The sequence below is a fragment of the Natrix helvetica genome (genome assembly GCF_964273705.1).
Source record: "Natrix helvetica genome assembly, chromosome: 10".
In the NCBI taxonomy this organism is placed as follows: domain Eukaryota; kingdom Metazoa; phylum Chordata; class Lepidosauria; order Squamata; family Natricidae; genus Natrix; species Natrix helvetica.
The window spans coordinates 880,436-906,513 of NC_138561.1; the positions used below are offsets into that span (position 1 = coordinate 880,436).

Sequence of the window (26,078 nt, forward strand, 5' to 3'; positions counted from 1 at the left end):
TCACATCATCCTTTCCATGAGAGGTTAAAACGGGGACCTGGGAAGAGAGGAGGTTGTAGGCTGTGGCTAGTCTTCTCCATGGACATTTCACTGAGGGCTCTTTCTTTCTTCTTTCTTTCTTTCTTTCTTTCTTTCTTTCTTTCTTTCTTTCTTTCTTTCTTTCTTTCTTTCTTTCTTTCTTTCTTTCCTTTTTCCCTTTCCCTTTTCCGTCCCTACGTAGCCACCCAGCCTGTAAATGTGACTCTAAGTGGCTAACAATAGATTAAAACAATAAAGTAATATTAAAGACCAAGACTATCTGTTTATCAGCACGTCCCATTTCTGCATGGTTTCCCCCACTGCTTCACCTGCTGCCATGATGGGATCCTTTGCAGTCCTCCAAGGCTGCCTCTTGACTGAGTATCCAGGTCTGCGTCTGGCAGCCTCCGGGAGGGCCTTGTTGCTTGGTGTTTGGTTGCCCCGGGTGAAGAGAAGGTGCTTCTGCACAGAGACTGGGAGTGTTGGCTTTGTGTGTTAGATTTATACTCTTCCCTTTCCATCAGGGACTCAAGGTGGTGCACAGAGCAGTCCCTGCCCTTCTGGCACCTGATGAGGTAGTTGGGCTGAGTGAAGTTCCCCCTTGGAGAGTAGACCTGGATTTGAATCTCCTCCGTTCCTGGTCCAACAGGTGTCTCTCCTGAAACTGAGAGCGACCCACTTGCTCGCATGTGCCTGGAGTGAGCCCAATCTTACCTTTTGGAAGTCCCAAAGTGCATCTTGGAAGGACCCCAAGGCAGGGTGGGGAAGAGGGACACCTATGAGGAGACTTTGAATACAAGTCCCAGCTCTCAGCTGACCTCATGAATGCTGGGGTGCCTCTTCTGAGTTGCAGAGAATTTGAAGGAGGGGGTGCTCTACTCTCGGGATGTTTGCCTTCTGGGGCAGCTGCTGCTCTTTAGGAAACAGCTGGGATGTGTAGCAGCTGGATCTGCTGGCTCATGTACAGCCTGATAGCCTAAACAAGGAGGAGCCTTTGGAGAGTCGGGGACAGAAAATCATTCAGGGGTAGCACATTGTCTGTGAATCCCTGTCTTTTTCTTTCTCCATTTTCATGATTACATTTAAGGAGAAACGCAGAATTACAGCGATCCTCTTCCGTAGGAGGATGAGGATGAGCCATCAAATTGACACCAACTCTTAGCAACCACATAGGGGGTCGTCCATGATGGTGTCCCCTTAACCTGGTCTTTCATGTCTTTCAGCACTGCCCCCCCCCCCCGCTGTACCTGAGTCTTTGCTGCTAGTTGTCCTCTTCTTTCCTTTTCCCAGCATCAGAGCATTCTCCAAAGAGCTGAGTCTACCCTCATGTCTGAAACAGGATAATTTCAGCTGGTTGTTTGTACCCTGAATCTGTGATGGAACAGAATCCACAAAACCAGGAGGGAAAGGATGCCTTCCATCACAGCAATGAGCTTTCTAGGTTGGTTTCTTCAACACTGATTTGTCTTCTAAGTGGTCTGAGTTCCCCCCAAGAAATATTACCAATCTACTCAAACAGAAAGCGCTGCAATCAATCTGGGGGGGGGGTCAGTCCCCCTAACATAGTAGTTATTGTGTTTTGCATTTGTTTGCTTTCTTGCTGAATTCTTTGTCTTTCTTACCAGTAAGAAACCATAAAATTCTTTCCACCTGGAATATAGCGAGGGTGGAATTGAACCAGTTAAAAGGTTGGGCCCAGCGGACTTGCTTAGGGGATAGTTTACAGGGGGTTTTCAGAGCTTCTAGATTTTTATGATCAGTCCACACCTCAAACGTTGTTTTTTCTCCCTCTAGAAAATGTTGCCAAGTGAGCAAAGCCCACCATACCACACTTCTCCCATACTGCCCACCTCTCTGCTCAGTTTCAGGAAGCTTTTTAGAGGTGTACACACAGAGTTGTAGCAGGCCCTGGGCATTCTCCAAGAATAAGCAGCTCCCACTGCTACATCGCTACCATCTGCCTGAATTACAAAAGGAGCATTTGGGTTCCGTTGCCGTCACTTGAATTGGTTGAATGCTGTCTGGCATCCCATAGCCCACTTAGGCGGCTGACATGGCTTTGCCTTGCCTTTGCCCTTAGTTTTTAAAAGGTTGGTGATCAATAACACAATTTTGGCGAATGAGGAGATGAATTACAGGTAAAACTTGGCAAAACCTAAGAAACTTTGTAATTGCTTCCTGGTGTGGGGAGCGGCCCACTCTAACCTGCCCATACCTTTTCTCTACGCCATGAGATATGTGGTAACCCAGGTAATCATCTTGTCTTGGTGAAATTTGCATTTAGAGAGCTTTTGCCTACAATTTGGCCACTCAAAGTCTCTTTAGGACCACTTGCACTAGCTTCACATGTTCCTCCATAATCTCAGTATTTAATAAAATATCAATCCAATACACCAACTCCTCCTTGTACAAGTAGTCGTGCAAGACCTCATTGATAAATTTCATGAACACAGCTGAGGATCCCTGCAGACGAAAGGGGAGCACTTGGAAATGATCCCCGAGGAGAGTTAAATGCAGTTTCCCATTCCTCCTCCTCCTCCTTGATCCAAATAAGCCTCCTGCAATGTCTAATTTAGGAAAGATTTTGCCTTTGCCTAGATGTGCAAGCATGTCCTTCATGAGGAACAATGGGTAAACATTTTCTATGCACAACACAGTTAGTCCTCTATAGTAACAAATAAACCAAGCGGTCCATATTTTTTTCTCCTGGAACAGGGGTCTGCAACGGGGGGGTTCCAGCAGTCACTACTGCCAGTTCACTCATGGCCGTGCCACGCATGCAATAAAAATGGCTGTGTTCATGTGAAATACAAGACAGCGCCAACTGTGGCACTGCCGGGAGAACTGGTTCGGGGGCATTGCAGGCCTGGGAAACTGCCAGTTGCAATCACTATCGGTTTGGCTGAAGCGGTCCAAACTGGTGGGAACCCAGCACTGGTCTGCACCCTTAAACACTCCCGTTCCCCACAGAAAAGAAAACACCAAAGATCCACAAAACCTGGGTGGGCGTGGCCGACTCAATGTCACTCACTCCAATCCTGTCACATGACTCTCTCCGTCTCCCTCCCTCTCTCTCTTTCCCTGCCTCCCTTTCCATCTCTCCGTCTGTCTCTGTCGCTCTTTCCCTGCCTCCCCCCTCTCATTCACCCCCCCTCTCTCTCTGTCTCTTTCCCCCTTTATCTCTCTTTCCCTCCCTCTCTTCCCCCTCTATTTCTCTTTCCCTCACCCATTCTTTCTCTCTTTCCTTCTCTCTCCCTCTTTCTCTCTCTCTCCTTCCCTCTCTCTCATCTCTCCCCCCCTCCCCCTCTCTCCCCCCTCCCTTTCCCTCCCCCCTCTCTCTCCCCTCTTTCTCTCCCTCTTTCCCCCCTCTCTTTCTCCCTCTCTTTCTCTCTTCTCCCTCCCTCCCTCCCTCCCTCTCTCTCTCTCTCTGTGTTCCCTCTTGAACCATTTTCAAAACCAGGTGAGGATTGGGGTTTTTTTTGCTGATGCTGTTCTTTCTTCTTCTTTGGATGATTTTTACTATATGATTTAAGTCAAAAGTCATTTCAGGTTCCCAGATAAATGAAGCTCTTTCATCTCCCTGCTGAGACACTCTGTCAGCTGAACCCACCACTGGCTGGCCCCGCCCTTCGCCCTCCTCTCCCAGTCACTCCTCAGCTGGCCATAGAAGGTAAGGGCGATGGCAGGGGATGGAGGAGGAGGATTTGCACCACCCTGGTCACCACAGTGTTGGTCTCGGACTAGGTCGGTCTCTACTTCATCCACCAGGACATACTAGGCACCACATGAGATGCATGTATGGTAGACATCATTGAGGTTGTCTTTGAAGCAGTCAATCAGGATGTCCTCAGGTCAGGTGACTAGTCAACACAGCAACTCTCGGAATTCCTGGGCATATGTGGTCACCGACCTTGGGTGATGGTCTTCATCTAGGTCCGAGCTTTGTGCTCCACCCATGGGTCCTCAAACTTGGCAAAGGGGTGCCATGAAGTGGTTGTAATTCTGCAGCTTGGGGGGGGGGGAGGTTATCATTGTGGTGGGAGACCATCCATTCAGTGGCTGCACCCTTGAGAGCCATGCATCTTACTCAGGATGCCTCTGTCCTCAGTTCAGCTGCATGTAGCTCCAAACCTGCGTCAGAAAGAACCCCAGTTGCTTAGGGTCTCCTCTGTACTTCATTCCCAAGGCTGGGACCTTTGGGGCCTGGCATTTCCAAGAAGCAGCTCCTTCTCCAGGTGGAGGGGCTTGTGCAGCAGCAGCTGCTGATGGTGGCATTGCTGTTGCTGTCCAGGCAGAACAGGTACCACTACCTTGGAACAGCAGCTCTATCCATGGCTGGACGGAGGAGCCTGAGACAGAGTTTCGTGGGCTCTCCAATTCTTGATTGCCTCTTGCGACAGGTACAGGGCATGGCTCAGTATGGCATCCTCCGGGTCCGCATCACCTCTGTCCCCCTGGCGCCAGTCCCACCTGTAGGAACCTCTATTTCCTTGCATGGAAATTCCTCCGAGGGTTTTCTTTTCGCCCCACGCCCAATATTTATTTATTTATTTATTTATTATTCGTATTTATAGACCGCCCCCTCTCCCGAAAGGGACTCGGGGCGGTGTACAGTCACTAAAATGCGTTATAAAATACATACATAAAACAGTTAAATAATTAAATACGTAGGTGGAGGAGGTTGCAAGACTGTATATAGAATAATAAATATAGTACATTAAAAGCTCTAATAACCCAGGAGTTAAAATATTACCCAAAATTACCCATTAAAATATATCCACCGGGAGGTAAAAACTAAGAATGTGCCAGGCCAGCTAATCGAAACAGGTGAGTCTTTAATTTTTGACGGAAGGAACGGAAGTCAGTGGTAGTTCTAATGTCGGGGGGGAGGTCATTCCAGAGGGTTGGGCCCATCACAGAGAAGGTCCTACCCCTAGGCGTCGCCCGCTGGCACTGCCTAGTGGACGGCACCAGTAGTAGTAATCAACTGGGCCTGACCTCTTCAATGTCCAGCTCCTCCAGCCATACCGCTTCATCTCGGGTGCGACACGGTCTGGGAAGGGACCTGCCCACAGCCCCGGTCTCCTCCTGCTTGCTCTCATGGCTGGACATTTAGATGCTCATTCCCTACGGTAGACTGCAGTCTCTGGGTTGACCATTAAAGCAGACCTTGCCCAACGTTAAGGCTGCCACCGATCAATCCCTAGGAAAGAAAACCCTTGACTCCATAGATTCAGAGAAAAAGTAACTTTACTAGGAAAGAACTGATTGCAACAAAAGTCAGAGAAGATCTGAAACAAAACGTGCGTAAAGAAACAAATTATAACAAATTGAAACTAACCCCAGAGCCCAGCCCCAGTAACCAAACAACCAGAATCCAATCATCGACCATGAAGATGTTTTGGGAACGTCTCTGGTCCAGGTGAATTGTTCCTCCTTTGTGCATGCTGATCCCAGGATGGTTGGTTTTGAAGATATTAAACAACCCAAGCTGGCGTCTCTGAGTCCAGGCCTCCCCATTGCTTCTCAGAGATTCCAGTTTCACCTCCTGCACGCTTCCCCTCCCAAATACCCACTACCCCTCCCCCCATTTCCATGGCAGCTGGCAGCAAGCTTGAAAGAAAGTGAACATGATCAGGCCTGACAGTTGGAGTCAAAATCTATTGCACCCCATCCAGACCCTCCAGGCACCAGGACAGGAGATCCACAGCATCACTCCTCATGCGTCTCGGGGAAGAGATCAAAAGCTGGTTTTGTCAGCATATTGATGATAGCCCACACCAATCGATCAGATCACCTCCCCCAGTGGTGCTGTGCAGTTTTTAAACAGAGAAGAGAGAGCTGAGCCCTGGGGCACCCCACAAAATAGGGTCCTTGGGCTAGCTCTTCCCTTCTCTCATCAAAACGTATAGGACCCATCCCAAAGGAAGGAGGAAAACCACCACAACACATTGTTGCCCACCCCCAACTCTCAAAGCTGGTCCAAAAGTACACCATGACCGATGGCAACAAAGAAGCACACGGGTGGCCCATTATCCCCATCCCACTCCCACCAGAGATCATCTAAGAGGGGCCAATGCCATCCGTACTGTAACCCAGCCTGAACCCTGACCGAAAGGGGTCCAAATAATCCACTTGAGGATCCTCTGCAGCTGCCACATGACAATTTTCTCCACAACCACCTCCAAAAAGGGCAGTTGGAGACTTGGACAAAAAGTCCTTAAAGGAACCATCCCTCCCTCAAATAATTATTAACACCTGCCCAGACCAATAACAGATCCCTCCTTGGCAGCCTTAACAGACTGGGGGGGTATGATTTAAGAGAGGGGGCTGCAAGAGCCCCGCCCACTTCTTCAGGGGCAAGGGGACCAAATTCCCTGCAGATGCCCTTGCAAGGGACCTGGCTCCCTGGTTGCTGCCCATTTCCTTGTGGCCTCATCAGCCATTTTCTCTCTTGCTGATCCCAGGTTATTCTCAAGGACCTTGAAGTCTTGGCAGAGATTGCCTCCTCCCCCGCTGGCCAAATGGAAGGCCGGGGGCTGCAGGAGGGCCCCGGGCTCCGGTTGGAGCAACTGGACCTGCCGGTGCCCACTTCGGCCAAAAGTAGCCAGGCTGCCTCCTCCTCCTCCTCTGGTAAGTGCTTCATCGCCAGCCGCTTCCTGACCAAGGGGGCCAGTTCTGAGCAGCCCTGGGCTTAGGCTTCTCATTCCAAGGGAGGCCATGAATGGTTAGAAGGTGCCTCTCATGATGGTGGAGGAGCAAAGCTTCTGCTCCGTCTGCTTCAGACGTGAGGTTCTCATTGGTGGCTTTTGCTACTGCTCTCTTGGAGGGGTTGAGGGAATGGAGCAAGGTCTTTCCATTGTTAGGCTGTTTTGTGATGCTTGGAATTGTAATGGAATCAAAATCTTGGCTTTCTTCACCTCATCTTGATTTTTAAAGCCAGCTGCTTGGCCTTATTCCTGCATGCTCAACCTGAGCTGGACAAAATGAATGAGTAGTCTCTGTAAAAAGTAGCTAAGAGCAGTGTTAAAACTTCATTTAACACCCCATTCTCTGCCCTAATGACCAGCTGGGTAGGCGTGGCTGGGTGGTCATGTGACTGGGTGGGCGTGGCCAACTTGACATCACTCACGTCAAGGGACACTTTGCCTTGCCTGGCCTCTCCTGACCTGCAACAGTCATAAGGTGAAAAACGATCAGGTCACTAAATGAACTCTCAAGGATTAACTTAAGAAATATAAAAAGCCGCTTTGTTTGCAAAAACCAATAATTAGAAATGGGGGAGTATACACTGAAGATCAATGATAATCACAGCAATCTTGGAAACCTAAACCATTCTTCAGAATACCTTCCTTTTCATCAGCTATGCCTGCAACCCGGAGTTACAAATCAGGCAGGGTGACAGAGCACCTTGAGGAATTAAAATAGTTAAAATGCAACGATAGCTATCAACAGCCAACTCTTGCTCCTCACGTGAGACTCTTTAGCAGAGGGGTCCTTTAAGCTCTCCAGAAAGTGGGTGGGCACACTTGGGCTACCACAGGCCGAGCTGAAGAGAGAAATTTAGAAAGTATATAGGGGACCCCGGTTCAGGCCTCCCAAGCTTGTCAGGATTACAATAAAATTATTACCTGCCACAGATATCTAAATAAACTTCGAGCCTGGTGCCATGTTACTAAGCCTTATTATCATGAGAGAAAACAAATGAATTGGAGGAAGCATCCACACCCCTACCTCCTTTGTAAAAAAATCATACTGTCAGTGAGCAATCATGTGCCTCGGCCACCCCAAAGCAATGCAAGAGAGTCCTGTCCCAAAGGTGCTTTTTCAAGAGGCAACTGGACTCTCTGGAAAGCACGGAAGTCCAGTGGCCTCTTGAAAAAAGCACCTTTGGGACAAAACCATGACCCCATAGACAAGAGACTCCTATGCTCGGTGAACTGACAAAGCACCCGTTCCCACCCAGGAGAAGCCGTCATTAGATCCATTTGCACCACTTAAAGACAGCAGTTGGTCTCACTCACCTTGCAAGATATCCTAAGGAAATCATCCAGATTTAAGGAAAGATCACATGCCCCCAGAAAGGCAGTTTAAAAAATCAGCCAAGCTTGCATCCTGCCTTTTGGAAGTACACCTCAAAAGGACAGTGCCAGGAACCAGTAAAGCAGCGTAAAAAGCTTTAAAAAAAGTACCAGACAAGGGGGAAAAAATCCAGAGAAGTAGCTCCGGCCACACTGCCAAGAATCATTAACTGCTGTTACACTGGAGCTGGGGGGCTTGGAATCTGGGTGGGTGGGGAATGACCAGCCTAATGATCCAATATAACAGGTTTGGCTGTTAGGTTTTACAAAAGATTGCCATTTCACCAGGAGCCCTTTCCTCCCTGAGGATTTGAGCAGGCTCTTTCCTGTTTTGGAGCACCAGTCTGCAGAGATTATTCTCTGGCACTAGGCAGTTCTGCTCCATTGTACAACATAAACCATGCCTGGCTCTTGCGGGTGACTCTGCTGCTCTCGGTTCATTCTTGAGTTCACGGCCTTCCGTATTGAAAGGGTATTTCTCCACGTTTCCAGGCCTTGTTCTTTGTCTTTTCCAGCCATTAACGCTTGCAAAGAATCATTAGATGGAAGGAAGCAAGCCTTTCAATCTTCAGATAGGCAATTCAGCCTATATAAATCTTGGCAATAGGGAGGATTTCTTGGATGAAGTCCTCACCAAGTGAAGAACAACCTGGTTTGGAAGCCTGTGATGGAAAATTAGATCTAGAAAATGAGATGCACCTCTGGGGGAACTTTTCAGATTCAGATCAAAGGCAGGTGGGCAAATGAAGCTGAAAGGGGCAATAAAGGTAAGGGGCAGCCTTTTCTCCCCCTCGGTTGGTTGCAGGCCTGCCTTTGGCACTGTGTTTGTCCCACTTGCCCAGATTCATTGGGGAGACAGTCTGGTGATGGCTTTTGGGAGGTCAGTACTGAGCAACTAAACAAGATGTTGCATCTTCCCAGGAGAATTCCATTGTCAACTTCTCAGGTTCAGGAAAGGGAACGAGCATCCTTTGTTGTCTGCAGAACAGGTGGGGCCTCCCTTCCTCCTCTCTTTTCCTTCCAGGAGCCAAGGGCATGGGGTGCTCTCCCTCCACCCCCACCATGAATTCCTACTTCTACCAGTTCATGATCAACTTGCTCAAGAGGTTCAGCAGTGAGCGGAAGCTGCTGGAGACCCGTGGAGCTTTCATCATCAGGTGAGCCCAGGATACGCCTTCTCCTGCCTCTGAGTAGTTTGTCCTTCGTGGGTAGCTATGATTGGAGCCTCCTGCCAACTCTATGATAGGCTTCTGACTCTGGCTCTGGTACTTTTCTGGAGATGGGGCCAGAAAGAACAACCTCCTGACCATCAAGTTAGTAGCAGTACTGTTGGTCCTCACAGGAAAGAGAAATTCTTTATGCATATCAATGTGTGAATGGTGTGGTAACTGGGTAACATACCTTTCAGTGCACATAAAGATAGTCTTATTATGCCTAAATAATACATTTCATTTCCATTATTTCATATCATTTATACATGCCTTTTATTATGACCCTTCATTTTTAAACCATCTTTCTTTCCTTTTGTATATCTTATCATATTAATATATATAATTATTAGTTTTCCTCACTATTTTCTATCTCTATTTTAACTTATTTTCCCCCCTTTCATATCACTATAATATTCAAAGAAGTGTTTTCCACCTATTTTGTTGTTCATATTTCCTTAGTTAAATCAAAGTTCCATCCTTCATTCTTCCATTATTCAATATCTCCTTATACAGTTTTAGTATCAATCATGATCATTTATACATTTAGAGTCTTCATGTTCTTTCCAGTTCTCCAATCCGTATAATTCTACTATTAATACATATGTTTAGATTAATATATATTTATATATTTTTTCCTAATCACCCACTGTTAAGTTCTAATCTTCCACTGTTGTTCATATTTTTATACATATTTAGTAGTACAGTCATTCAAAATCTTGTCAGCGTTCTGTTGTAGGAAGAGGGAAGGACACAGGCCAAGCACTCCAGTGTAGGAAACAGTTTTATTATGCATAATAAAGGACCGAACAAAGAGAAAACAGCTTGTCCGGACCCCGAATGGTTATCATAAACAGGGTTTTATATCCCACATGACGTATACAGTTGCTGACGGTTACATTCGACATATATGGTATGATAAGGAACTGATAATTCTTCATACAGATATTTGGTTACAGTTAATGACGGAAAAGAGAGTTACACGCATCTCAAGAATTGTGCAAACCTTATCACATTCTAACTATTGCATTTGGGGAGGAAAGCAGAAGTGAATAACATCCGTCTGGGTCAGCTTGCCTTACTGCAGATAAAAATAAACATTAGTCATATCAGCAATTCTTACAAGAAAGGACATAAAGCTTTTGGACTTGATCAGGCTTTTACAGGCCTGGGCCTGTAGCCTGATTTTTAGGCCTGGACCAAAGTTTTAGGCTATCTCAGTTCCAAATATCATGCAGAATTAAATCAGAGTCCAAGGCAGAGCTATCCTTAAAGTTCCAATTTAATAAGACAGACATGTTGGCAACAAACTCTGGAATCCCAAATCTGAACACTTTCTGGGATTCCACCCAGTTGAAAGTTCATGATCTTATCCCCACACCCATAAATCCATCACATGGTCCAATCTTCTTCGGCCACGCTGGCATCTCCACCCAGCTGGTTCTGGTCAGGTGCAGAGGTGCGGAGACAAAAGATGACCTTGGACTTCTAGAAAAGAATGACAACAACACATTCCACAATTCTACTCCTTTCTATTCCCCCCTCCCAACTACTACACTAATGAAACAGCACAGTGAAATAATAGAAAGTGTGGCAGGCCAAAGATCCTAAAAGGAACATAACTACAGGCCTGACAAATCTATTTTTCCAATTCTTCATATCCATTTATATTAAAATATTATCCTGATATCTATCACACTGCTAAAATAATAATCCAACCTGTATAGTTCTAATATGAATACACATTATTGAAATATATTCATAAAATATTCTTTTACTCTCTTATCCTTCATCTCTTACCCACACCCAAACCTTTAATCTTATTTTCTTTTTAGTTTTCCTCCCATATTTGTCCCTTAAGTCTTTTATTCCCCCCTATTTGACTATGCAATCTAACTTTTCCTCCCAACTCTACCCTTTCCCACTGTTTAATTCCAAAACTATCCATTCCACCTCCTCTCTTTTCTCCAGTTCCTGTTTCTCCCATTCCCTTTTTAAGTCTTTTATATTATTTCCCTCCTTTTTTAGTTCCTTAATCATTGTCCTTGTCCTGATCATACATATTCTTTGTATTCAATTTCCCAATTTTTGGTCTATACGCTCAAATATTTTCTCAATGCTTTGAAAAAGCTCCATTCTGTTTAGGTTCTCCTCATTTCCGTCTTACGTAGCGTCTGTGTTTAGTCAATCTCTTTTTTAGTCCCCTATCCAGAATTCATTAATTCAAAAAGCCAAGTCACAATTTTAAACATCTCATCAATAGTCAAGCCAAACAGTTTAAATTCATCAGGAGGTTATCCACGCTTCTTCAAATTACTTTATATGTTCAATAATATTCAGTGATGTTCAGAGGCTCTTAACTGAGGTCCTTAGTTAATCATCAAATCTCTAGTGGTCTTAGAGTAGGTCTGTGTCCAACAGATATTTCCAATCTTTGTGAATAGTTATTTCATAGCTTGCATAATCCCCTTTTCATCAGCAGATGGCGCTCTTGCTTTTGTCTGCTTCAGCCTCTCTGCTATATTGTTAACAGTTCCAATTTCAATTATTTTTAAATTATAAATCCAATAATTGAGCAATGTTGAAGCAAAGAGCATTGAGCAAAGAGAAATTTGGGACTTTAATTCCAGCATTTTTAAATGCTCTCAATACCATGTCTTTTAGCTTTGAGGAACTAAGTTTCTAGTTATTACTTATAAAGCAATTTTTTTCCTTCTTCAATTCTCCGATATTTTTCCTGGGTGCCCATTTGCAGCTTCAACAAATAGCTTTAAATATGCTTCCCTATTGGATTTCTGGGGTCAACTTCCAGTGAAAAAATTTTCTCACTCAGACCACACTCCATTCACTTTCTGCACTCCAGCACAGTCTTGGGTATTCAGGCTGTCCTCGGCTTCATGGGGGCCATTTCGGCTGCCGCTGCTTCTCATCTTCGAATGAGGGGGCTTTCCAAGTCAGGTAGGAGGGGTGCGGCTTTCCTCTTCCCCTTTACTTCACCCCCCCTCCAGGGTGGCTATGGTCCAGAACTTGCGGCTTCCAAACACGCTAGAGGTACGACCATTAGTCTCCGCTGTGGCTCTTCTAAGCTGAAGGAGCCTATGTGGTGGTTGGCTGAGGCAGGCGAGGGGGGTATGATAATAGGATGGATGGAAAACATAAAATTGATCACAAGATTGACGATAGAAACAACAACAACAACAACTGCACAATTTTAGGCTGCATCAGTAAAAATCAAGTTGACAAAGTCCTTTTGAGGATTTTAAACATTGTGGGCTTTCTTCAGTACTGAATGGGGATGATGATGTCTGCGAAAATTTGATATTGATTGATATTCCAAAAGAACAAGCACTTCCAAAACATTGCTGCTTGTTCACTGAAACAGAGGGCAGCAGAGCCAAGAAACACAAGCCAGGAATTGGAGTCACCGGATAATCCAGCTTCTAAGGCATCAAGGCCCCCAAAGGCCTTGCGCCTTGAGGCTGCCCAGGAGCCCCGAGTCTGCCTGTCACTAGACCCCCAGCTGGGCTTTACAGGGGCTGGACCAGGCCTCCCTGTGCAGCTCACTGGTCATCCTCCCCCCTGTGGGCCACCCGGTCGGTCCCTCGACTCACAAGTTTTCCCTCTGGAGTGTCAGATAGAAGATGGGGAAGATCCCCCCACAATAGGTCAGAAGGACTGTTTCTCTCCTCAGATCGCCTAGGAGTTTTGGCGAACCTTTGTGGCACCGAGTACCAAAATGGGAGCGTGTGCTCACGTGTGCCAGAAGCCGGAGGAATAGCTGCCCGGTGCACATGTGTGCACTGGGAAGATGATCTTCTGGTTTCCAGCGCACGCATGTACACCGGCCACCTGTATCGTGCCCCCGTCGAAGTCCTCAACGAAAAACGAGCTGGAACAAGAACTGACACGTTCTGGACTAATTATATGGATCTTTTGCTCCCTGAACTCCCTGCTTTGCTCTTCTTTTCCCAAATACATTTGGGGTTTGTTGCTGTGCAGCCTTGGTGCAGACAGCGTTGGGCTGGACTAGTTGCAGCCGGAGGCTGCTTGAGGTTTTTTTTTTGGGGGGGGGGCTGGTTCTCCTTCTGCTCTGGGACTTGCCAGAAACATGGGAGCATTTGGGAGACTTGGAGCAATAAAGGGGCCCGTTTGGACCGCCAGCTGTTTGTGTTACCTATGTGCCGTGCCCTGGGGCATCACAACCTGGTCTTCTGGTTTCTGGCACACGCACGCACACCGGCCAGTTGGTCTTCGTGTGCGCATGTGTGCCAGAAGCCAGAAGAGTGGGTGGCCGGGGTGCATGCACGCGCCAGGAACCAGAAGATCATCTTCCCAGCAGGCACATGCGCACCGGGTGGCTGCTCTTGCCGTTTCTGGTGCTCCTGCGTGTGTGAAGACCAGCTGGCCAGCAAGCTGGAACCCAAAAGAGCAACAGGCGACGGCTGATGTGCCCGGAGAGATGGCTCTGCGTGCCACTTCCAGCACCTGTGCCAGAGGTTGGCCATCAAGGGCAAAGTATCATCCATATGAGATAATTTTAGGAAGGTTTTACATTTGTCCATTCCTTTTTTATCTTATTTCTACTTAGGTTGGTTTGCCTTTTGTGTATTTCTACAGACTGGCTTCTCCTGTCCTTGTGGCAGTCCGGATTATATGAGGGTGGCTTGTGTGCCCTTCCTCGCTTTGTTTGTGGCCCTTTGCCAGTCTTGCTCTTGGCCACTGCCTGGGCCAGCTCGGCCTTTCTCCCCCCCCCCCCCCCGAGACCAGGGGTGATTGTTGCCTCCTTCCTCCTAGGGTGAAGGGGGAGCCCAGCCACCCCCAACCAGCTTTGAACCTAAGGATGGACTAGAACTCCCTGCCTCCTGGTTTCTAGCCTAGTCCTTGAAGCACCGCAGCAGGTGGGCTCCCACTTGGCATCGCAGGATCTCGTTGTTTATTCTCTTTGGTTCTAATAAAATTTGACTTGGTTCCAAAATAAAGGTTGGTCCCCTCAGAGGCACTTTTGGTCACCAGAGATGAAGGTTTCTTTATGGAAATGAACGGCAGCAAATTTAAAACACACTCAGGAATTAGAATCAAATATTAAACCGAGTTTGGCCTCCGATTCCTCCCATCTCTTAAAAAGCTATTAAACAAGAAACGGCAGTAATTCCAGCAGACCGAGCAGAAACAACGTTTGCAATCCTGCCTACCAGTTTTTGACTGTGGCTGAGAGAAAACTTTGTGGTGGTTCTAGAGACAACCTGGGGAGGTTTGGTTGGGTGGTTCAAGCAGCCACCGGTGAGGTCCAAGAGATTGGGTACCATTGGCTCCTGTGCCAGGTTCACCCCATGCCCTGGATTGGCACTGGGAGGAGGCATCTGAGGAGGCTTCTTGTGTGCCAGTCTCAGTGCTTCTCCAGGCTGGTGCTGTAGGGGCTTTGCTTTTCCCACTTGGGCATAGAGTGTTCCACCCAACTGCAGGAGGGAAAAGGAGGCCAGAAAGGAAGCCGGGGAGGAGGAGGAGGTTTCCGATCTCAGTTTGGGGATTTGAAGCATTTGGTGAATTGAAGGGAGAAAGGACGGTGGGAAGAAGAGCTCAGGTTACCAGCAGGACATCTGAAGAATTTTGCCCCATTCTGGTCAGTGTATGTGTCATAAAACCTTGTTGGGTTATGGATATATAGTTCTGCTTCTGCTAGTTTGGCCTTGGAGTGAGCCATCCAGGAACCCCACCCCTCATTCCCCTCCCTTGACATCTTTTTCTCAGAGGCGGCTGCGCACCCCCTGCAAGGCCAAGAGGAGCTGGGGAGGCGGTTAATGGTGCAAGGGGCGGGGGTCTGGAGGTCCTGTCCTCTTCCTCCCAAGGCGAAATGTCAGTTGCCTTTGCTCCCTTTTGTACACATCCAGGGAGGGGAGGGGAGGTTGGGTGGGTGGGAGAACTTTGGGGAGTTCCAGAGGGAGGCTGAGGAAGGGAGACCCTGGGTGGGATTCTTGGGGTCTCCTGAATGAAGTTGCATCTCAGGGTTGGAAATTGCCCGGCAAAAGCCTTTGCCAGGTGCACAGGAGCCCTTCCACCGTGCGCTTCTCTTGGGCATCCCGGGGGCTGCAGGGCCTTCTCCCTCTGCGCTGCAGCCTTTCAAACTGGGCCCCGTGTTTCTTGGTGTGGCACAGGCAGCTCTGCTTGCTCTTGAACGCAGAGAACATCTTCCACTCCATGGCAGACATCCTCCTGCGGGAAGAGGACCTCCGCTTCGCTTCCACCATGGTCCACACCCTCAACACCATCCTCCTGACGTCTTCCGAGCTGTTCCAGCTGAGGAACCAACTCAAGGATCTGAAGACCCCGGTAGGTTGGAGAAAGGCTCTCCTGTCTGCCCCCATTTGAGCTCCCTCTGCTCGGATAAGCATGGCTTCCTAGGTCCCCCCCCCCATATCTTTAAATGGAGAGGTCTGTTTAGCCCCTTCCCACAATTATGCTGTGGAGCAAGAGCCGCTCTTGGGCTGCAGTCGTCTCTGTGAATGAGTCAGCTTTGGACAAAGCTGAGGTCACCAGTGAAAACGGCTTCCCTCTCAGCCTCTTAATCCCACCAGTTTCCCAGCCTTTCAGCCCCAGGAACCGCCTGGAGAAGGTTACGGAGCCGTTCTCTCCAACAGGGCAGGAGAAGGCCCTGCAGGGGGCACCTAGAGGGGTGCTGTGCCTCTGCCACGGACCAGGGCCTGAGGGGGGGAGACGCAAATTCCCTGCCACCGTCAGCTGCTTCTCCTTCCGTGCTGCTGTCCTTCGGCCAGGCCAGGCACCCAACCGGGTGGCTAAGCCCTTGGCAGAGACGGCTGCCTTCGCTGCTGGGCAGTTTTTCTTTTTCCTTCCCATAGATTCCACAGTTTTGAAGGTAAACATTAGCTCAATTCTGCTTCAGTATCAGTTTACTGAAGTGTTGAAGTGTGAATCAGCATAAACCCCCTGCCTTTTTTTACTTGGTTCTGCAAGCTGTTTCTTCCAGGCGGAGCCATTTGGGAGAAAATGCAAAACTAAAGTAGAATTGAGCTGCAAGTGATTTTTTTGCCTCCCTGCTTTGTTTCCCCAGGAAAGCCGCAACCTCTTCTGCTGTCTCTACCGCTCCTGGTGTCACAATCCAGTCACCACCGTCTCCCTGTGCTTCCTCACTCAGAATTACAAGCACGCCTACGACCTCATCCAGAAGTTGTATCCTTCCAGGGCTCTGCAGGGCTCTCTCCCTCAGGGTGCCTCTCGGAGGGGAGGGGGGCGTTTGGATGGGGGCGGGAAAGAGCTTCCAGGCCGAGAAGCAGGTGGAAGGAAGGGATCCTTGCTTTTCTCACCCCACAAGGCCCTGCTTGCCTGGGCCTCATTCCCCCAGGGGAGGAACCTGCATGGACCACCGGAGGCGATTCAGGGAAGCCAAACACCCAACATGGAGGTCTGGGTGGCCCCAGGATTCAGATGATTTGGCAGAAGGCCGACTGATTCCAGAAACGTAGCAATGCAGGTTGGAGGAATAAACCTCCGTCATGCCACGCTAGATGCAGGTCACGGCCTCTTTAGCCCTCGTGGTCTTCAGATGACCTGAAAGCTGCTTCCTGGTGCTTTGCTGCCATTTTCAGTTGGGGCTTTCAGGAGCAACCCCCCCTCCCTTCGGAAGGTCATGCATGAAGAGCCGTGGGGGTGTGGGGGCTTTCCTGCAATGGGACCCTCTCTGTGTGAACCTCAAAACTGCCTGGAGAGCCTGTTGGCCTTTAAATGCCTTGACTGTTGATCCAGTGGAGACCTAGAGGTTACGGTTGATTTCCTCATTGAGGTTGACAAGCTGGTCCAGTTGATCGAGTGCCCGATCTTTACCTGTGAGTTTCCTTGCTCTCTGATCCTTCTTTGAAGTATGTTGTGTTGTGGCAGTCTGTGTGTCTTCATTTATTTATATAGGCACCCATCTTGAACCAACTCCGGGCAATCCAAAAGCAACAGATTAAAAATCTCTGTGTACGACAGAAAATGTTAAAACCACAAGTTTTAAAACCAAATCAAAGCCAGGCGCCATCCGTAAACTTTCACTTGCAGCTCACAGCAAGTTCACCTCCTCAATCTCGCCCTGAACAGGCACTGGGGGCAGGGTGGGTGGGTGGGTGGGAGCAAAGCCTGGAGTGCTTTGGGGACTGCCGAAAGGCTCGGGACCTGCCAGACCTCAGCGGGGAAAGTCTTCCAGGGGAACATGGCAGCTTTTGAGAGAGGGGACTAGGAACCTCTTGGATCTGGTGGGGCAGGCGGTTGTCCGTAGAGGGAGGCAGCCCCACGGATAACCTAACCTGGTCCAGTGTCATGCAAGGCCTTGAAGAGAATAAGCGACTTCTCAAATGCCACCCGAAGGAAACTGGGAATCAGTGCAATGGGTACAGTGGAGCTAAACTGGGGCACCATAAACTCTGCACGCTGCAAAATTCTGGACCAGTTCTAGTTTCTGAGTGGTCTTCAAGGGCAGCCCCATGGGGAGTGCATTGCAGTAATCCCCCCTGGAAGGAAAAAGGTTTGATCTGCACCCCCTGGCTCAGTCCGGGGAGACGGGACTTAAGTGCCAAGCATGCAGATCGTGTCATGTGACTACAGGGCTGTGGGAGTTGTGCAACGTTTTGTGATGGCTAAAAATGCTTTGTAAAGCACCCATTCTGTGGCTGTCCTAACTCCAGATTGTCATTAAATGAGTGGTCCTAAAATGAGGACTACCACATTCCCGCACCTGGTCTAGGAGGAAGTTCCCAGGAGGGCTCTGTCCTGTCTCTGCCACCCCCCCACCCCCAAGTCTTCCCCAGGCGCACTCCTTCCCTGGCTGCCTCTCTTCTGCCTCCTGGGCTTCGGCCATGGTGGGCTGCTGCCCTTTGGAGCCCGACAGGAGGCTTCTTAGTAGCCCCCCTACCAGATCCCCCCTTGTCCCCGAATCCCAGGTTTCAGGGACCCACTCTTGTTCCCGCCAGCCTCACCGCATGGGCCACGCCCGCCTTTCTTCCAGATCTCCGCCTGCAGCTGCTGGACGTGAAAAGCAACCCGTTCCTCCTCAAGGCTCTCTACGGGCTGCTGATGCTCCTGCCCCAGAGCCACGCCTTCCAGCTCCTCTCCCACCGGCTGCAGTGCGTCCCCAACCCGGAACTCATGCAAACCACGTAAGTTGCGCCTGGAGGAAAATCCCTGGCTTCACAATATTCCCCTCCCTCCTTTCCAAAGGACAGAAGCGCCCTGTTGATTTGGAAGATCTGGCTGACCAAGGTTGTCCCCTTTGGCCGCTTGCTCTTTCCAAGGCTGCCCCACCTTCACCCTTTGGGGGCCTTTTGCACAAGGAGGAGAACCCTGTTCAACATAGCTGAAGCTTTTATTCAGCCGAGGAGTTAAAGCGCTGCAGGCAAAGGGCCCTCAAAGGGGACCCTGCAGCCTTCACAGAGGGCATTCACGGCTACGCTTGGCCCATGAGGGACCCTCGGAATTGGCACCTGCTGCCTTGAAGGGTCCCGGGTGAAGGGGGGTTTCAAGCAAATGCCCGGCTGCTTTTTGGACTCCCCGTGTGGGGCTGGCAGGCAGCTGGGACTTTTCTCCTGGGTGCAGAAGTGAGAGTGAGGGTCCCGGGTGCCCTCACCTAGCTTCTCCCAGCTTTGTCTCTGGTAACCCCAGGGAGCCCCTCCTCAGGCCTTTGGCATCCAGGATGGAGAATTTGCCTTGCAGGGTTGCCATGGGAACCAGCCCCACCGCAGCAGCTGCAGCCATTTGCCACCACCATCCCCCCAGGTGGCAGAGGGGCCCCTGGGAATCCCCTCCCCCCCTCCCTAGGGAAGAAGCTAGGAAGAAGCCAGGCTGGCCATGGATCCCTCCCTCCCTCCCGAAGGCAGAACTGGGAACTAGTTCCTGGGGGGGGGGGTCCTTTTCCTGCTGAGCCGGATGGATGGGGCTCCTCTTGGGCAGCCCTTCCCCCCCACCCTTTGACAGTCCAGGGCCGTGACTGGGTTGAGAGGAGTCTCCCCACCCCCAGCAGCATTGCAACCCCCCCTGAGGACTTCGCTTCTTTGGCGCTGGGCTTCCTTCCCTACTGCCTGGGCCTTGGGGTGCCTGGAAGCCTGGGGTTCCCACTCGCTACCAGCTGTTCCTTTCCTTCCGGGGCAGGTCCCCCCCCCCAGTTTTCCCAGTGAGGGGGTAGGACAGCATGTGGGGGAACCAATTCTATTTGTTAGGGGCAGAGGGTCATCTAGTCCAGCCCTCAGGGCACATTGCAGCCACCCTGCCCCTAACGGCAGAGGAGCCACTGCGTGTGTGTGTGTGTGTGTGTGTGTGTGTGTGTGTGTGTTCTCAGAAGGGGGGCAGCAAAGAGATCTCTCACTTTTTCTTTGCTGAGCGGATGATCAGCCCAGCCCAGCCTCTCTTCTAAAACCACATTATGGGGGTTCCTGTCACCCCCATTTTCTTAGGGCTGACAGGCAGGTCCAGCGTGTTGAAGGCCAGCAGAGAATTTGCTTGAGCCTTGTGGGAAACCAAAGGAAACAGTCCCAGCCCCCCCCCCCCCCCCAAACCGAGACAGGAAGGGATAATCCTCTTCACTGGCATCCTGAATGTGGGTCCCCAAGGGCTGGGGAAGGGCAGGGGAAGACCTTCTGGGCTAACCCACCAGCCTTTGCAGTGGGGCTGTGCTGTAATGAGGAAGGGGGCCACGGAGACCCCACCAGCACTGGCTGCATCTGGTCAGGCGGGAGCCTCGGGGCCCGGTCTGTGCTGCACTTGGGAGGCGGCCCCCGCTTGGCGATTCGTGGGACCTTTCAGCCACCTGCTGGAGGGCTGGGAGGGGGGCTGGGGGGCTGCCTGGAGGGGTCCCGGGGTCGAGCCCCCCCTCCCCCCGCGAGCTGACCCTCCGCCCCCTTTCCGCAGGGACCCTGCCAAGGCCGCTCAGGCCGCCAGGAAGACCCCCGCCATCGACTACGCGGAGCTGCTGCAGCACTTCGAGAGGGTCCAGGGCAAGCACCTCCAGGGCCGGCACCAGCGGGCCGTGCGGGCGGGGGAGCCGCCGGAGCGCCGGGGGGCGGCCGCCTTCTGACGAGGACGGCTCCACTCCGCTCCCCACGGACTTTCCGGGTCGAGGCCGCGCAGCCCGCCCGGCCTTTCTTCGGCCGACCGCACCGGAGTGCCGAGGCCGGACGCTGGGGGCGGGGGCGCCGTCGCTGCGGCTCGGTCGTGCGCGCTGGTCCGCGTGTGGGTCGCCCGCCCCCCGCCAGGCCCCCAAGGTCTCCCCGCGGGCGTTCCGGCGTCGCTCGCGAGTCCCGGGTCCCGTTGCTCGAATCAAGAGACTTGAAATAAAGAGGACTGGAAACGCCCGGAGACTCTGGCCGTTTGTGGCTCCGTCGGGTGCATCGCTAGTGCGGCCGGCTCTGCTGCACATCGGGCGGGCCCCGCGGGTGGCGGGATGGAAAGGGACCCAGGCCGGCGGCGTCTTCAGCCGAGGAATCCGGGGGGGGGAGCCTTGGGGGGGGGCTCAATTGTTGGAGGGAGGCGCAAAACGGCAGCCGATCCGTCCCAGAGAGGAGCCGCCTGAGCGCGCCACAGCGACTCTCCGCCAGCCCACCGGCTCCCGCTCGGGCGCCTCTGTCTCCGCAGGCCGGTCGGAGGGGCCGGCCCAGTTGCCGGGGCTCCGGCTGAGACGCAACGGAGGGGGGGCGCCCCTCCCCGCCCACGTGACCGGAGTGTGCCCCCCCCCGCGCCGGCATCTCTGGCGCCGGTTCGCCCCCTGCCGGCCCAGCGGCGCCCCCGCCCCCCGCAGCCCATGGCCCTCCGCCGCCTCTCCAGCGCCCCGCCGCCGCCGCCAGCCGCCCCGGCCGGGAAGTGACCGAGCGAGCGCGCCGCCGCCGCCGCCGCAGAGCCTCGCCCGGCGCGTCGCAGCAGCGCAGCGGAAGGGAACGGAGCGGGCGGGCGGGCGGGCATGGAGGCGGCGGAGAAGGAGTGCGGGGCGCTGGGCGGCCTCTTCCAGGCCATCGTCAACGACATGAAGGTGAGTGGCGGGCAGCCTCTGAGGACGTGCAGAAGGCGAGGCGGGAGGGCAGGCGCCGGTCCCGTCTCCCGGTGTTGGGTCGGGGCAGCCTTGGCGGAGAACCCTGCCCGCTACGGAGCCCCTCGGAGGCGGGGGGGGGGCGGCCGCTTGCCCGAAGGAACCGGGACACCCTGCGCTCGGCCTCGGGGCGGCTCTCCAGCGGAAGGGCCTTCTTCCCCCGCCGCCCTGGCCAAGGGGGAGCGGCTCGCCGGAGCCCCCCCCCTTCACAGGTGCAGCAGGGAGCGGGGACGTTCGGCACCTCCCAGCCCCCGACGCCGTCTCTCGGGGGCGGCTTCCCCGCCTTCCCCGGGCCCGGAGACGCGTCCCGCGCTCGCCTGCCGGGCCTTTTGCTGGGGAGGCTACAGTGTAGCCTTCGCCGCAGGGCATCTCCTGCCTCCTCTGCTCGGCGCCGCTGCCCTGGTTCGGCCCGGTGGCCAGGCCGAGAGAAGCTCGCTGCCTTGCCCCGTTTCTGCCCCTGCGCGGGCGAGGGGTTCCACCGGTCCCTCCCGCGACACCCACCGCCTTGGCTTTGGGGCTGCCGGGCGCAAAGAACCCGCGGGGCGCACTCGGGGGCTGCCCCAGAGCCCCTTGGTCTCAGTTCCCGGTGCCTTAAGGCTGCGAGGGCCCCGAGGCCTTGGCCGCCCCTGAAACAAGGGGCCTCAGCTCCGGATGTTGCCCGAATCTGCCCTCGTCCGGCTCAGTGGGCACAGCGCAGGATGGGGCTGCGGAGCTCTTGCTGGGCCCCTTGGTTCAGGTCCAGAAAGGGCAGCACAGGCCTTGGGCCAGAATGTATTCCCATCCTTTCATTTAATACTCTACAGCCTCACCAAAGGCTGCCCAGGTGGCTTTGGCTCCCCAGGGTGGCACTGAACTGGTGAGCCTTGGGAGGTGGCAGGCTTGGGAAGTAACTGATCCCACCCCAGGTTTTGAGCCTAGGAAGTGCAGCCACAGACAGAAGGGCCTGAGAGCAAGATTGGGGTGGGGAGATTTTGGTCAATGGTTTCCTCCAGGAATTGGTGCTATGCATTTCTTGGGCACCTTTGCTTAAGGTTTAAAATTCGACTCTTCCCTGCCCCCAAACTGCCTTCCTTGAGACTTCCCAACTTCTTGCCACTCTCCATCCAGCATAGTTTATGAGTTCTGGAAACCACAGGGCCAGCAGTGGTGCTCTATCCCGGAGGTCCTGGGGGAGGGCAAGAAGAGAATGATAAGGCTTTGGGGAGGGAGGGGTTAGTGGTGGGGGCAGGGGGCACTCACGCCACCAGGCAAAGCAGGGTGACTGGTCCTTCCGAAGGGCTGTCACAGGAGAGAGAGAGGCCAGCTGTCCATCCCGGGTTGGCCAGCTGTTCTCTGCTGGATGCCAGGACCATCCTGGGATCACTCTGGGGGAGGCGAGTGGTTCCGAAATGTGAGAAACAAGCAAACTCTGGCCTAGGCCTCCCTGATGGACCACCAAAGTGGGAGGAACTGCTGGGTGCAGTGCATTTCCTGCCCTGGATCACTCAGAACAGGTCAGGCTAAAAAAGAGGTCCAGTGAGCTGGCCCAGGTTCTTTTGCTGTCCAATATGGGCTGTAATTGGGGAGCCCCGCCACAGCCCCTCCAGTCTGGCTATTCTGGGTCAGTTTTGGCCCAGCTGCATATTTACAAGTGCAGTTTGGGTCTCTAAGGCTGCTCCAGTTCACTGGTGAGAGGGTTTCTCTGCATCTCCTCAGGGGCCTCACTTGGTCTCCAAACAAAGGTGCCTTCCTCAAAAAGTGATGTCTTCAAATGTGGCTGCAGGTGGTCAAGTTACAATCCCCCCACTCTGAAAAGGGGGTCCTTGAGATGAAGAAGAGGAAGAAAGGGAACAAAAATGGCCCTGAGCTGCTTTTCAGCATGGAGGTTTTTCCCCCGTCTCAGGGTTCTCATTGAGACACCTTTTAAAATAGCACTTTAAAGATGTGAAATCTGCTTCATCGATCAACATTTTGACTGTGTTTCTGTTGATAGATTCTAAGTAAAATAAAACCTATGCATGGAAAATACAGAGAAGACCTCATAACCGTTTTGATGTGCCGAGGCTCAGCTCTTGAGATCCTCCCAGGATTCCCAGCCCTTGGGCTCTCCCAGGGAATTCACCGGACGTTTCGCCCGCACTTCTTTTGCTGGGGGGAGTAACCATGGACTGACAGTGTAGCCCCACCACCACCACATGCCTCACTTAATGACTGAACTGACACTTTACATGAAGCTTAAACAGGAAAGGGACCAAATGGATCAAATCCCACAAGCTGAGCAGGTGATGCAAATTTAAGTCCACGGTCTTTGGTGGTTCTGCCAACAACCGTATGCAGCTCCAGTCTGGACTTGTGGCAGAAAGTCTGCTAAGCAAGAGATGGGAACATCTGAAGCGAATCTGGAGCTCTGAACACTTTGCGGGCTGGTTTGCTCTTGAATGGAGGATGACAGGGTCAGAGGGCAAAGCAGAAAGCAGACATCATAGACTCTATAATGTAGAGGGAAAGTAAAGCAACAGACAGTTTGTTTCTTTATTAAACAAATTTATATGGCCACCCAAGTTGCACATGGTGACTCCTGATGGCTCACCACTTTAAAAATCCACAGTATGAAACCACTAATACCCACTTATTTGCATATCTTAATTTATGTAGATCAGGTGAACAACATTTGAACACTCAGAGCTCCATTCATTTTGGGAAAGCGTGGAGAGTTATTAATTCCCCCTCCCCCAGTTTTAGGGAAACCGTTTATGAGGACTTTATGATAAAATGTTATGGCATTTCAAAAGTCAAAAGTTATTTCATTAGGTTTTGTGGATTACTACGTCCAGTGCATTCGTCTTTACTGAACATTGTGCTTTGTACTTCAAGGCTAACAATATTTGGTTAGAGATAAATGCTGCCTCTTCTAGGAATTTGTTTTGGGATTCCTGTTAATGGTTGCCCCCCCCCCTCCCCAAGATGGTTGTCTGTGGTCCATCCTGTTCAGCTGCTGCTGTCTCTCAGGGCAGGGTCAGCATCTGTGCTAACTTGTTCACCCTCCCCTCCCACTCTCATGTGGGAGGCCATTCAGCTCCAGCTCCAGAGGATTTGGCAGAGAGTGAGCCCAGGGGCAGACTGGTGCTTAGGCGTTCCAGTCAGTGGACCAGCATTTTCAGCAGACAGAGAAGGCCCCCGAGGCCCTTCCAGCCCAGCCATTGGCTCAGGGGAGGCCAAGACCTCATGAGGTTTCCTTGGAAACCTGGGCCTTTGGGGCTTCCTTGGCCCAGGCATCTGGGAATAGTCCTTGGCTTTCAAGTCTTGGATCAATTTGCAAACATTTGTATTCTTACTATATTTTGGTGGCAGTTCTTACCTGATGGCATCCTAAGTTTGGAAGGGACCTGGAGGCCTTCTAGTCCTACTTCCTGCTAAAGGCAGGGCTGCCCAGACAAACGGTGTCCAACCTTTGCTTTCAAGTCCCCATGATCCCAGGGGGCAGGTGGTGATGCCACTGCTCAGTAACCTCTGCAGTCAGGAAATATTCACGTATTTCCAGTTTGGATCTCCTTGAGTAAGTTTCTACCCATTAGCTCTTGGTCCCTTCACGCAGCTGTCTTGCCTCTGCCCTGCAAGTCCTGCAGTGAAGAGGAGCTTTCTCCTTTCTAGAGATATTTCCTGCCTTTCAGACAACATCTGTTTCTCTGCAGTCTCCACCCTTTGATTCTCATCCAGAACTCCCGAGTGATAGAAAAATTTTGTCTCTTCATCTTTGACATGACAGCCTTTCTGCTTTTTTTGAAGACTTCTCTTAATCTCTATTTCAGCCACATATCCCCATCGCCTTCAGCTCTTGATTTTAAGTCCCCTGACTAGTTTCTCAAAATTCTTCTTAAAATATAGTGCCCAGATTTGAAAGCAGCATTCTTGTGCTAATACATGGATAGCCTTAGCTCATGTTCAGCATCTGATTATTTTAAGATGCTTTAATCCTTTTCACACCTGTTTTTTCCAAGTCACTTTTCTTTTTGGTCCCAAATACCATAACTTAGGCCTGCAAAATTTCCTTTTTTGAAACCAGACCTTCAAAGGCTCCAGTTGATAGGGAGGCTTCAGTGCTTCGCCCACATGTCACAAAGGAAAAAGGAATGGGGAGGACAGGCTTCCCTGGCCTCTTGGCTTGGAAAAAGGTGAAATTCCTGAGCAGTCCAGAGCAGAAAGGAGATACTGCTATAGAAGATGCCTGAGTGACAGTTAGCTTGACCTTTTTTTAGCAGCTGCCAGGAGATACCCTGGCTTCAGATTACAGAGGAATCCCTGCTAGAAGACATTGGGAATTGTGATCAAGGTTAGGTAATCTTGCTGCCGTCTTCAAGAAAAAGTAAGATATATAAAACTAAGCATAAATCTGGAAGTGGTATGGAAAAGGATATCCAATATTTATAGAACTCTTGGCTTTTCTGTTTGAAGGATAAGATTATTCAGAGAGTTGAAAAATAGCAGGAATTCTAAGTAAACTTTATGTAACATTGGAGTAATGGATGGATGGTGGAATAAATAGCCAAAGACTGATGGGATTTTCTTTATTGGATGGGTTCAAGCAGGCTCTGTCTGGACTTTGGAGGTGCTCCAATTTTGATTCAAGAGCTACTTCTGAGTCTAGCATTGTAGGAATTATGTCCAATTATGTAGGAATTGCTGTCTTGAGAGGAGGAGGAGACACTTCCCAGGGAAGTCTACTTTTAGATA

General features: G+C 51.2%; 2 protein-coding genes across 6 annotated transcripts in view; both read left to right on the plus strand.

Annotated features, from left to right (window-relative positions):
• Positions 1 to 20,639, plus strand: part of VAC14 (VAC14 component of PIKFYVE complex) — a 41,251-nt gene extending 20,612 nt beyond the window's left edge. The window contains exons 13-19 of one of the 2 annotated variants that reach the window (XM_081963515.1): positions 6,486 to 6,651; positions 9,124 to 9,256; positions 15,460 to 15,634; positions 16,374 to 16,492; positions 17,066 to 17,145; positions 18,303 to 18,453; positions 20,198 to 20,639. In XM_081963515.1, the coding sequence (XP_081819641.1) occupies positions 6,486 to 6,651; positions 9,124 to 9,256; positions 15,460 to 15,634; positions 16,374 to 16,492; positions 17,066 to 17,145; positions 18,303 to 18,453; positions 20,198 to 20,363 (990 nt within the window). In that variant the 3' untranslated portion in view covers positions 20,364 to 20,639. The remainder of the gene's footprint in view (positions 1 to 6,485; positions 6,652 to 9,123; positions 9,257 to 15,459; positions 15,635 to 16,373; positions 16,493 to 17,065; positions 17,146 to 18,302; positions 18,454 to 20,197) is intronic. The other variant, XM_081963516.1, reaches the window with a different exon arrangement.
• Positions 20,640 to 21,128: 489 nt separating this feature from the next.
• MTSS2 (MTSS I-BAR domain containing 2) overlaps positions 21,129 to 26,078 on the plus strand; it is a 60,121-nt gene continuing 55,171 nt past the window's right edge. For all 4 annotated transcript variants that reach the window (XM_081963634.1, XM_081963635.1, XM_081963637.1 and 1 more), the window contains exon 1: positions 21,129 to 21,311. In XM_081963634.1, coding sequence (XP_081819760.1) covers positions 21,243 to 21,311 — 69 coding nt within the window. In that variant the 5' untranslated portion in view covers positions 21,129 to 21,242. The remainder of the gene's footprint in view (positions 21,312 to 26,078) is intronic.